This window comes from Eleutherodactylus coqui, chromosome 10 (genome assembly GCF_035609145.1).
Source record: "Eleutherodactylus coqui strain aEleCoq1 chromosome 10, aEleCoq1.hap1, whole genome shotgun sequence".
Taxonomy (NCBI): domain Eukaryota; kingdom Metazoa; phylum Chordata; class Amphibia; order Anura; family Eleutherodactylidae; genus Eleutherodactylus; species Eleutherodactylus coqui.
In genome coordinates this window covers 132760699-132774247 of record NC_089846.1, presented here as the reverse complement: position 1 = coordinate 132774247, position 13549 = coordinate 132760699, and the positions used below count along the sequence as shown (strand labels likewise).

The 13549-nt window shown below is 44.6% G+C and overlaps 1 protein-coding gene across 2 annotated transcripts in view; it reads right to left on the bottom strand.

Moving 5' to 3' along the window:
* KLHL13 (kelch like family member 13) overlaps positions 1-13549 on the bottom strand; it is an 86497-nt gene that overhangs the window by 47401 nt on the left and 25547 nt on the right. The window contains exon 2 of one of the 2 annotated variants that reach the window (XM_066581866.1): positions 8470-8582. The exons of the other annotated variant lie outside the window; for it this stretch is intronic. Coding sequence (XP_066437963.1) covers positions 8470-8567 — 98 coding nt within the window. The 5' untranslated portion in view covers positions 8568-8582. The remainder of the gene's footprint in view (positions 1-8469; positions 8583-13549) is intronic. 2 annotated transcript variants of the gene reach the window in all.

The following is a 13549-nucleotide window of genomic DNA, read 5'->3' as shown; positions in this document are numbered from 1 at the left end:
TGCGGCTGGACTAGCGCTGCGGGAAACAGTGAAAATTCGCCCGTGGACAGAAGCCCAACAAAGGTGTGCAAACATACTGCATTACATACTCCATTCGGCGTTTGGTACTGACAACTGTAAGACCCGGCTCACACAGGCGGATTTTAATTGTGGAATCCCACGATCGCCTTGCGCCCAGAAGACCCGCAGTAAAACGCGGGCATTGAAAGGCATTCATTTTCGATTTTTTCCTTCACACTTGAGGATATGGATTGCGTATTCCACGAGTATAAGAAAAATCACAGCACGCTCTATTTAAGTGCGGATTCCACGTGCCAGTCCCCAATGAAGTCAAGGGATGCGAGTGTTCCATCGCCCATATGCAATTAACACGGTGTAGGAGTGGTGGAAACGCTCGCAACTTAGATAGAAAAGCTGAACACTTTATCCATAAAAGAAACATTCAATTAATTTGTTAACAAAAACCCAACAAACATTAAGTTGCCAAGTAAAATGATGGCAGAGGACCAGTACCCCATCTTAGTAGAGCTTGGCCTAAGGCCTGCACCCCAATGATCTACATGAGCCACTACTTATGGCACATCGTAGAGCTGTAAGACGCCCTGCATTAGTCCTTGGAGGCAGAGAGAGCAGCAAGTGAAGTGGAAGAGCAGAGGAGGCGCGAGAAGGTACCCCAAATACACCACAAATGGCGATCATGAAGAACATCTGGTGATGCTAAAAATGTGGACAATTCACATAAAATGTGAAATGCATCTGTTTCTTAAGGAAAGTAAAGAATTCTTTAAGATTACATTTAAAAATGGTCAAATGTGCCCCAATTTACAAATACAGCTTGTGTTTTAGGAAAACTCCACCATCCCGGGGATTCCTTGTGAGCAATCTCCTTTAACCAACAGCGCTGCTGCCTTTGACGAGTGATCAGGATCTGACTGGTGCACCAAAGTAATAGAGGGGGTCCGGGCTTTGGGTATAAAGGCCAATCAGAAAAGAACCCAATTTGAAGCTCATTTTGGACCTAAATCACTTGCAGTTGGGGTCCATTTGTAATGGATTGATTCACAAAGAACGTCTTACCTTCTGTTTGTGTCCTACAGAGCGACGACAGTAAAGATTATGCTGCAATATTAAGCGGATGTTCTGTATAACTGAACGGCGGACCCTCGTTTCAAGGAGCCCCAGGCCAACACTGAGTTGGGTGTACAGACAGGAATACCACAGGTCTCTGCAAGGCAAATTACTAGCCCAGTGATGGCCAAGGTACTGCTGTCGCCTGCAAACTCACAACCACACATCTTAAAGAGGGGCCATCATGTCCTCAGGTCGATGGGGCGGGCTACGTAGCTCCACGGACTACAATGCAGCTTCCCTCTTCTCCCTCCCATACAGCGCCAAGCGGGTGGCTGTCTTTGTTCGCAGTCGGACATCACCCATTGACAGTGAGCAGTACGGACGTCACACCTGACACATTCACAGTGACGGGAACTGAAACGAAGAAAAGCCTTAACGGGGAGATGGGCAGAAGTAGAGGGAAAAAAAGAGAAGACAACATTGAAGTCTACATGGGCGACGGTTGGAAAGCTATGCAGCTGGCCCCGCTGGCATGGGGATGTGACATGTCGTCTTTACGTTGAGCATTCCTTCGTATGGTCTTCTTCCCTGCTAGCAGACCAGCATCACCTATACGTTTCCTGGAAGCCATATTGGCTGTTTTGTTATCGGAGACCAGAAAGCCCCACAGACTGCCCGCTATGCCTTCCCACCATAGACAGCCCTGTGCCAATATTAGAACTTTCTAAAAACATAAAATGAGGAATTTCTGTTTTTTTAAGAGCCAGTAGGGACAAATTTCAGCTTTTCAGTAGACGGGCAATAAAAATTCACATAGATATCAATAGAAAAAAAGCCAACATTTTAGGCCCCAGCAACTAATTTCTAGGCACAACTTTCACCTGGCTTCTGGGAATTACCGAGCCATGGTAAGGGCTCATTCACATGGGCGCAAGTCACACGCATAACATGTGGTGCTGAAAGCCCATTGCATTCTATTGAGCCAAAATACGCAGCATGGCCTACTTTGGCGTGTATTACGCGGGTAACATGCACCAATCTAAGTTATGGGAATTTAGCGTACCCAACAATTATGCATGTCACTTGAGTATTTGTGGTGTACTGCATATTGTAGGAACTTGAAAATCGCCCATAATACATGAGCGACATACGCCTGTGTGTGTGGGCCCAAAAAACATGCAGCAAGCGCGCTATCTAGAAAAAAGTGGTTTTCAGCTATTAAACAGCACTTCTGCCATCACAGGGAGCAAGAAAATTCTTACATTAGTCACAATGGCATTCTGGTCCTTAACAGGTAGAATGGATCCATTTTGGAAATGAATCCTCCACTGACCTTCAATGGATCCATCAAGTTTTCAAGAATTAGCTTGACCAACGCTTACAGGTAATGCCGAAAACAAAGTTAGTGAGGAGCCGTCGCACGCAGTCACAATCTTGGCTAAGATTGTCTAAGGCAGACTTGAGAATTAAAGCAGCAAAAGTGACTGAGTCTGGAATAAGACGTCCAGAGCACTCGGAGGCCTCATCTGCGATCCATTGTATCACCCGATCAGGTCGGAGTTGTTCAATTATACAGAATAGTAGAAGCTCTTTATAACACAATCAGGCCATCTACAAATCTTGCTAATCTGGCACTTTGCAAAAAGTTATAAAAAGTCACAGTTCTCCATTAGGTATGAAGGATACTTATTCTCTGATACATTTCATGTGCCTTAGGCCTCCCTCACACATGAACGCGGCAAAAACGCCCAAAAATAGAACAGAGACTGCTCAAAAATCGTGGCGGTCGAGCGGCTGTCTGAGAGGCTCCATGGAAAACAATGGGAGCCTCTGACCGCGTTTAGCGCTGCGCTGAAAGCTGTAAAAAAAACGTCTTTGTGAGGGAGGCCTAAAAGTTTATATTTCCAGATAAGGGCTCATATACACGGCCGTATGTGTCCCACGTATTACGAACGTGGATTCCACGAGTGTAAAATAGGTAGTACACAGCAGAACCGCATGTGCATGTTAAATCCCCATAGCCTATATTGGCACATAATATACACCAAAATAGGACATGCTACGTTTTTGGGGTTTTATTTCATGTGCATGTAAAAAAAAAAAAAAAAAAAAAAAAAACAACAAAAAAAAAACAGTTAAGTCGCCTAATAAAAATCAATGGGCTTTTAGTGTATGATGTACATGAAAAATAGGCACACGATATACGGTCATATACGCCCGTGGGAGTGAACCCTAAAAGCAGTGAGTTTTTCTTCCTCTAGGTCATAGTCTGAAAACATAGTACTTCTCCACTAATCGCAGTAGCCTATGGCAATAACAGTAAGGAATTAGTATGTTGACAATAAAAATACCCTAATACATTAATGTCTAAAACACATACTAGGATGTAGTAAATAAGAAAAAAGGAGGCGCATTAACAGTTTATGCTATGTGTTGGGCCGCCCTTTTCGGGGCGGTTACTCTGCTTTTCCATCACTAGATAACTGTTTGGGACAGCTTGGGGTGCAATTAGGCTTTAAGTTAATAAAAGTTATATATTCATATAAAAGACAGTAGACTTTTCTGGGAACCCTAGTACTTTTTGTGGCTGTGATTGATATTTTGCCTAAGGGGGCTTATATTACTGGGAATTCTGTGTACACTATCATACCTACATTTTTTTTAATGAAAGCACATAATACGCCACGTAAAGATAAAACAATTTGTACATGTAGCTACCTTCACACAACTTTGCATCAAACAGTGAATAATGGCAAAAAAACTCATGAAATTCAACTTGGGGCAAGCATTTCGTATAATCTTTGACGCAGCACTCTGGTAAACATTCAGGTCACGAAGTTGGTCATAAATTGCCTAATGAGGCTCAAAGGAACAATTAGAGTAGCTGCTCATCTTTCTATTCCTTTTCTATGAAAAAAATCCCCATATGACATTCAAATATCAAGTATGCTTTCTGATCGTTAAGAGAACTAAAGTTCATATTACTCCTGCTCCGGGGTCATGTAAGAAAGGATTACAGATCCTTCCAGTCTTGCACACAGGCTGAAGTAAGAGCTCTGATTCTTGGCTTTAAAACAAGACCAAGATCACAGATCTAGCCCATAATTAGTAGCAAACACGTATCATATATGTCATTAGCTGCTGAAGAATTTCTGAGCCCAGGCATACGAGGTATGTCCTTAGCAGGGAATGTTAAAATACCTGACAGTAGTTTGTTAATAGAAGACCAACACTTTTTGCCTGGACACAGACGTTTGTTAGCTTTCAAACCTCAAAAGGATCTACTAGTTGGGAAAAACAAAACAAAAAAAACCACTACTGTGAGGTGACAAGCATTAAGGCCGCCTGCAGACGGCCGGGTCAGTTCGGCTGCGAGACCCGACCCGCGCCCCTGCAGGGACCAGTGCAGGTCTCACCTGCTCCCGCGGCTCCAGGTCCCTGATGTGCCAGCTGCCGGCCAGCCGGCGCGCATGCGCAGAGCGGAGCCGGCAGCCCGGGAGTGACATTTCTGCGCGGGCCTCTGCGAGACCCGCACAGAAAAAGTATGCCACGATTTGTTTTCCGCATGAGATTTCACGCAGACAAATCGCGTCGGTCTGCCTAGGATTGCGTTTTTTAATGCAATCCTATGGCAGCTTCCACGGGTGGAGATTCTGCGGGAAATCCCGCCGCAGAATGTCCGCCTGTGTGCAGGAGGCCTAACTCGAGTGTATTCGGATGTTGCCGTTCTAACGGCAGTAGAAAGAAAAAAAAAAAAGCACACTTTAATGCAATTTGTCTGTTAACCTTTACAGCTTCTTAATAGCAAATCGCACAGAAAACTCCCGCGAATAATGGAAAATCTGCATATGGTTTTTACCATCTAAAATAGACTAAGGAAACTTTTACATGGGATGATCTTTCGGGCAGAGCAACGAGCATCGCTGGTGGAGGTGGAGCAAGTGGGGATCGTTACGCCCCCCCCCCCCCCCTGGTCTCCATTCACGGTAAGCAGGCAGTCGCTCAGTTCTGAATAATACGTCGCTCCACTATCTGCATACAGAAACTGAACAAGAAGTGAACGACTTCTCCTCCGTCTTTGTCGCCGCATGTATTTACGCTGAACGATAATCTTCAGATTCTCGCTGAATCCAAACGATAATCTCTTCACATAAAAGCAGCTTTAACTTTCGCTGTCATTTTTATTTTACGTTACTTATGGAGGCTCCGCTCCGACAACGACCAGATAACATCTGAAGGTACTCAAGACTCCTCGCCTACAGACTGCAGAGACAGCATTACTATAACGACTCCCTAGTATTAACAAAGGCATTACTAGAACTGATACTGTAAAAGGAGCCATGCTCACAATGAAGACCAGACGGAAAATGGGTCATAAGGACAAGAAATACTAATGTGCATGGCCCCAAGCTGAATCTCATCATAAAAATCAGGTCATGGGCAAACAAGGCACCCAGACGCACACAAGTGTTGTACCAGAGGGGGAAAAAAAAATAAAATAAAAAAAATCAATGAACTGTAAAATAAAAAGCCAAAAAGTTATAGTTTACAACAAAGTAAAGATGTTTCTCCAATACAAGGAGTGTAGGGAAAGTCTGCAGCCAATCAGACGCTCACAGGAAAAATAGACAACCATGAGTCAAGAAAGGAGTAGAAGGAAGAGTCGACACAAAACAGACGACATCCATAGGACGGATGGTTCAAGACTGCAACGCTAAGGCCGGTTACACATCTGTGCCGGAACCTCATGCCGGAGGATCCGTCACAGACCTGGCTGACAATGTATGCAAGCAGCGCTTCTCTTCCATCCAAAACCCGGGCAGACCCCATTATAGTCAATGGGGTCCGTCTGACACTGTTCGGTTCCAATCCGGAGAAGGAACCGTTCGGCCGCGGGGATTCTTCTTCCTGTTCTTCGAATAGAGCAGGAAAGTTGAATGCCAACGCAAATGTGAAGCCACCAGAGAACACTGTCCGGCTTTTAATGCATACAGTACATTTAGGACATTTAAACCAGATACTATGTTCGCGCTGTACCCTTTCATTGCAAAGAGACAGCCGAGAGCAGAGGTAGCTGGTGGCCAAGCACTACTGCGCATGCGCTCCGGAGATCCCGGCACACAAGTGCTGACCATCTCTGCTCCATAGCAACAAGCCGTAAACAACTACAATGAAGAGAACGAGGCATTTTTGACAAGCAGATGAAATTGGCGAGGGCTTTATTTTGGGATTTGCAAAACATTGAAATACTGATCCCACGATGGGAATACCCCTTATGTACCAGAATAAATGGCTTGCGTCCACCACAGTTGTTATTCACTTTGAGAAAATAAAGGGTTAAAGTTTCTTACTAACGATCTACAGTCTTGTGTAAGTTAATCTGATAGTAATCGAAACCATTTTTTCTCCTCGTGGAAAACGTTGTGAACAGCGAGGTAAATCTACCAACGCGACGGCTCGTAAAATACACCAAAATCTGGCGCACAACATCACATCGAGTGTCAGACCCGTTTATAAAGCAAAGGCACAGAAGAACGAATCCATTGCTTTTTGCTCGATAAGGGGGCATGACTTGGCATCAAGTGGTATGTTTGGAATGGGAAATGGTGCATAGTGTTACATTAAACCCATGCCCCAAGATTAGGGCACAAACTAAACCAGCCAAGAGGCGATATGAAGTTAAACAAAAGTGTCTATAGATGTGCCCAATGTATCGTCCAGCAGCTTAACCAGCCTGATCAACTTTAGACTGCCGGGTCCAAGTTTACACTGCATTAAAGCAGGATTAGTAAATGAGCATCAAAGTCTCTGAAAGAAGAAGTCCACTGAGGAGCAGCAACACATCAATATAGCAGGGTCAAGTCAAGTCAATGGATCAGCCATTACTTGAGGTTTGAGAAAGGGTTAAAAAAAAAAAAACACCCACACACCAAAAACAGATGCCAGGTGACAAACCTTTTATTATATATCATGTAGCAGTAAAGGGCTCCTTTGTCAGCGCCATCCATTTTAACCCCTGATAAACCACACACTGGCCTGTACCTGCATTATGCCTCTTCTGTTGCCATAACAATTTTGCAGACCTTGACGAAGGAGATATATATATATATATATATATATATATATATATTCTATCCATCTGTACAAAAAGGTCACGAACAAAGCCATAAAGAATAAGAGTATTGGCAGTATATCACTGTTCTTGAGGTATAGCTCCACTCTAAGAACAAATTAAAGAATTAAATCAGGTGTGACTGCAGCGAACCCTAAAACTTCATCAGAAGCTGAGATACAGGGAGCTGTTTGACAGTCCTGGCATTATAAAGCAGCTGATCATCGGTTTGACAGGGATTCTTTTGTCCTTTGCAAGGAGTCAAACCTATTTTGTTTTAGCCTGTAGAGCTAGTAACCCATCTCTCCGGAGTGAAACCCCCAAGTGTAATATTGGCTTTACCTGCAGTCCCTCGTTAAGACATCTCAAGCATATAGATGTGAAAAGGACAATAGAGGTGAAGCCCACACTTTCAGAGCCATGAACTACAGGATGTACGTAGTATAGCCATGATCATTGCATGTTATTGGAATAGTATCGTTCTTGACGTGCATCCAAACTTCGGAACAGGATTGTTACATAAACCGCCCCCCAATGAAATACAATGTAATTAGCCAGACTATTAGTAAAAAAAACAAAACAATAAAAGCATGTAATCATTTATGAAGGCATTAGGAGACTGGTCAGAAAAAGGTACAACAGGCAAAGACAAACTGGAAACACAATATGAAATTGCATTATCTATACAGACAGACGCATGCTCTGCTTTACATACAACTAAGAGAAGGCAGAGGAAGTAGCAAACCTGGTCACGTCTTATAAATCATGAGTGCACATGATTTATGAAGGTTTATTGGCACGGGACACAAACTGGACACATCATCGGTCAAACAACGGCAGTTTATGGTTTGCCCAAAGAAAAACCATAAGAAAAAAAAAGGTTCAGGATATCCGTCCACCTTACACAAACTGAAAACACCAATGGTCGTCGTCCAGGGAAACTTACAAAGACCACTAAGCTTAAGGATGGACCTTTTTTCAATGTAGAATACCCAATAGCGACCAATCGAGTAAAAAAAAAAAATAATTTATAAAATTTATTTTTGCAGAGGATGTTTAATTATGCTAATTAACTCCTAGCCATCTGAATAATAGATTACAGCCGGGAAGAACTTTTCTCTGCTATGAATCCCCTTTTGCAAGGTGTTTTTTTTTTATCTTTTTTTTTTTTTTAATAAACTTTGGGCAAAATGCAGCACTGGCATTTTTTTTTTTTTTTTGCATTTTTAGAGGGTATTCTCTTGAATGAAAGCCCACCTTAAGGTTTCCTGGTATCTCTCACTTACATGTATGCTGGAGAAAGCAGCGATGACCTGGATGTTTTAAGCACGGGAACGGGGAATTTCCAGATAGCAGGAGAGCTGGTTTTCCATTTCAATGGCATGTTGTCACCACGGTACTACAATAACAGTAAACAGCGTTTCCATAACAGACTACCGACTAGGACTTCCATCCCACACACTACTGACATGGCAGTGGATGCTGCTGCTGCCGCTGCTGCTGCTCTGCACACAAGCAAATGACTCTGCCAATGCCCTCAAACCGATGCTTCCAATCTGTAAAATAGGGTTGCCAGGCATTGCCTTTTAAATCCTGCTGTCCCCTAAAGCGATCTGATGAGTCTATCGTTCTACCTCAACAATAGTGCCACCTCGTTAGGGAAGCGTTGACTGCAGTGGATAGTAAAAGAGATGGGAGAAAGGAAGAGTGAGGAGAGAGAAAAAAAAAAAAAGTAAACCCCGCACTGCACACAGCAGTACAATGCAGCTTTATTATAAAAGCAGCTAAAATGATAGCAAAATGCAAATAAAATCTTGATTGTAATGGAATTCAGCTAAAAGGACACTGCAGTACTTTAATCAAGCACCCGCGGCTCTAAAAAAGCTTGATTTCTATCCAATACAGAGGGTGGGAAAGAGGGGGGGGATTTGCATAAAACAAAACATACCTACTCAGAATACACTTGTCATCCTCTGAACAGTCTTCCTTTGAGCTGCAACAATACAAATGGGATAGAAATCTCAGCATAGCCTTAGGCCAGGGCTAGTGAGTGATCAGTGGCTAAATTCAGCAGCCTGTCTTCCTCTGGAGCAAGCTCTGGTCAAACAATGCAAGATTGCCATAGTGAAAAGAGGGGGGAGAAGAAGAAGAAGAAGAAGGGAAAAAAAGGCACACAAAAAAATATAATCAAGTCCTTTCCCTTTTTTTTTTTTTGTTTTTAATCCTTCACTGGGACGGAAAATTGCAAAGATGAAGGGCTGGACATGTCTGCATAGCGCACGGCTGTGATGGCTCGCTCATTTCCCCTAGTCTTTAGCCACATCCTGGCCGGCTAACATGCTGTAGGTTCAGGGATAGCTCTGTCTTCTGCAGTAGAGAAGCGTGCTCTTAATAGCAGTCCTTGTAGGGACGTTATCAACAATCTGATTCAATGCTCACCCTCCTCCCCCTGTACAGATCACAAATTGCCTAAAGTAGTGACAGGGAAGCCAGGCATGCAGGTGTCCATCTGGGGGCCACGCTGCGGCTCCCGGCTCTGTCTGCTGACCTCCAGAGGCTGCTGACTGACGGCGAGCAGATAAACATGCAACTCCACAGAAAGGGATGGTGTGCACCAGCTAATGGGCAAACAAAAGAGCACCGGATTCATTACGAAAGCCCCCTACTGACTGTGTGCCCTGCAACACCGCTACCATGTGTTGTTTATCATACAATGGCTGTATAGCACATCCCGGATAGATATTATATATATATATATATATATATATATTTATTCATTCATTCTCAGTTCTGTGAAGGGGCTCTATGCTCCATTGTATTAAAGGAAAGGTATCCATTCTATACACACGTCTGCCCATCTCCACTATGAATGTACTATACCTGTCATTGCCGCTGACTATACTACACAGCTATGTGGCACATATTTCAACATCCCTATACAATATAGAAAATTATATATAAATATGAAATATAAATACTAGATAATGTAGGCGTCGTCTGACTTGTTAGACTTGTATCTGCAATAATGCAAATAAACACCAGTGATTCAGACACTAAAGCCTTAGTGGAAATGTTGCCATTCGATTCTGGCAGAACTGTCAACATGTAACAAAAGGTGTCGGAGCGGCTTTAAGAGGACCTACAGAAGAGCGGTAAATACTGTTTGGGGATTAATGGAAAAATAATGTGTGCCCCACACACAAAAGAGAAAAATTACAGTAAAATTATAGTAATACAGAAGCAGGTAATGAAAACATCCAGCGACCGCTGCAACTTAGATTAAAGAATAAAAAAAAATTACTACGGTCAGGCGGGCACGTGGATCAGACGGGCGCCTCGGCCCCGGTGGGTGAGCGCAGCAGTCAGGCACCATGCTCGTATGCACTGTGTTATACCCGCACTGGTCTGAGAGGGCGATGTGCAACACAAATGCAATCAGGTCCAAAGAGCTTTCTCCTGCACTAGGCTTAACCCTCATGAATTACATTATAGCAGGGGCGTAACTATAGGGGATGCAGGGGATGCGGCTGCACCCGGGCCCAGGAGCCTTAGGGGGCCCACAAGGCCTATCTTCCTCACATAGGGAGCGTAGTAGTATGAATAAAGCATTATAGTTGGGGGGCCCTATTAGAAATTTTGCATTGGGGCCCCGAATCTTCAAGATACGCCTCTGCATTATAGGATTGAAAAGGTCAGGAGAGTCTGGGGAGTGCCGTTTGGTCCTCACCGGTCGCCCCAACTAGTGTTGCCTCCCGTAAAGTTGCTGTGCAAACAAAGTGACTCTTTTCAGCCCGCTCCCCGAGATGAATGAAGAGCGCACAGGGCGGGCTCAAAAGAGTCACTGTGTGGGGCAACTTTGCAGGGACACAGCGCTAGAACGAGGCGACCGGCGAATATCAAACTCCACTCCCCCGGACTCTTTTCCCTGGCCTTCGAGCCTCATAATGTAGTTTATGGGGCTCAAAAGGTCACGACAGGTTCCCTTTAAAGCCGCTAGCATATTGTACCTCTGTATTTGATCTGTGTTTTGCGGACCGGTCGTACAGCTCTATATTAAATGTATGTATCTAGTCATATGTTTTTTGTTTTTTTCCCCCCACTTTTGCCTCCATATTGATATGCTTTTCTATTGGGCAAATACAGATCAGTATTTGTCTAGTAGAATATAAAACCAATGGCAGCAAACATGGCGGCAAATACTGGCGACATAAGGTTGTTGTGCCATGTGGAACACCTATTCTGGATCCGTTTTATGGGTGTGTACAATGGGTGTGAATACAGCCTAACGCTATTAATGTGGAATTATTCCTTTAGGAGCAGGAATACACGACCCGCCACCCCGGGCTGGCTAATACAGGAACACAACTGATGGCCCAAATGGGTTTCTGTATGAAAGTCACCAGGAACGGCCGCTGCAGGGCGCGAGTGATGAACAGCGCTCCTTGGTTCATACAGGCTCCTATAACACACTTATAGGCTATGTATGTACAAGAGCCCATATAACCAACCAGGAGAGTGTGGCTATAGAAGAGAAACATTGCTGCATTGGGAAGGAGGGGGAAGATATGTCGAAAGCAGTTGGTGTGGAAGATGCCACAAAGGCAGAAGATGATGGGAGGGGAATGATGGCATAAAGGAGGCAATGAACCAGAGATGTGACAATCCGTTGATGAGGAAGGGGCGCCATAGTTATTGAACATACAGAAGTCCTCATATTCTTGGCTTTCTCCGAGTGGTGAGGGACAGGCCAACAGCCAAACATGTGGATTACAGGACCAGATAGGAGCACAATTATAAAGAAATCATAAGCTCTAATAAAGAGATCAGTCAAGTGATTTCCTGTTGGTTGATAAAACTTCACACAAGTAACCTAAAGCTGCCCATACAAGCAAGATTATTTATGTGGAGGTGTCCCGAGGACCCTCAACAACTGATGGGGGGGTTTAGAGGTCTTGTTGAAGTTTTGGACCTTAATACATCTGATCCATTGTTCTGGCCGACAGGCCGATGTCAGAGGGGTTTGTCAGCAGATGTACACATCTGAATGGAAGACAGCAGTCGGCCGACGGTTCTTCTACCGTCATCTTTAGGCAACACTTACGGGTGGGCATAGGAAAATAGAGCAGCAACATTACACAAGCCCGACGCTAAAAAAATGGGTTGTTTTACAAGAAGGGGCGACTCCATACAGTTCCATTGTAATCAGTGTGTTAGCAAACAACCGCTGTCGCTGTTTGCACATACCGTCTAAAATATATAACCCTGTCAGAAAAGCAATTTTTTTTTTAGAAACGCAATACCAAATATGTATAGTTCTTCTGAAAAAAAAAAAGGAATGACAGTATTGCACATGCACTCCAGTAAATGGTGAACCACAAAATACATAGATAGCAAAAACAAATCTACTAAAGGCTTTTACATGGCTTGATTACTGGGCCTGGGCCAGACTGAACAGGGAGCAAACTGTACAGCAAGCTTCATTAGGGAGAAAATGATGAAATTAACCATCATTGAGCCCCACCAGCGGTTCTCGGACTAAATAAGCGCCACTCGTCCTTCTTTGTAAAAGATCCTTAGGCTTTGTTGGTATTAGTGTATCTTGACGCCACCAGGAAGTCCAGGTGGAGCCCAGATTGACAGGGGGTGACGCCCCCTTTAGTCAATCAGCTGCACATGTGGTTGGGTTGTAGGTCCTGGCAGCCCACTAAGGAAGTTTTCTTTAGACGAGCATACAGCGGCCCAGTTTAAGGGCTGTTCCCCGGCGGCGTGACACCAGAAAGGCCCCAGCCCCCCACACCCACCCCCGCAATGTAATTGTAAAATAGCGACCGTAAGCAGAGGCAAGGCGCCCCCCCATGTAATATTGTGCTCGCAGTACTGCAGGGATGGCAGACAGCCGTGGCACACCATCTGGAGCATCATCGGCGGCAGGACATGCGCAGCAAGTCTGTGCGGGGGACCGGCCGTGACAGAACTCACAGCTACGGGGCTGATGGGAGCAGCAACCCGGCGTCCGCGACAGAACACACTGCCGCCGGCTGGGACTGAGACCTTATCCTCCGCTGGGCCAGGAGGCTTCGCAGAGAAGTGGCGCCGGAACGATAGGCGAGTCACATGTGCAGAGTCTCCATTGCTTTTGGCCAGCCCTGCAGGTTTAGGGTGACAGTTGCTTTTCTTCTTAGGCTAATCCCAAGTGGAAAAGGAACCCTCAGCCTAAACTAGCAAGGCAAGCTAAAAGCAACGGAGACGCTGCTAGGACCTTCCTGCCTTCACCCTATCGGGAGCTAGGGGTGTGAGAGAGGGTGTTCCTCCTGTCAAACCCCTAGCTTCTGGTGGCGTCAAGATACACAAATACTGGCTTTGTTT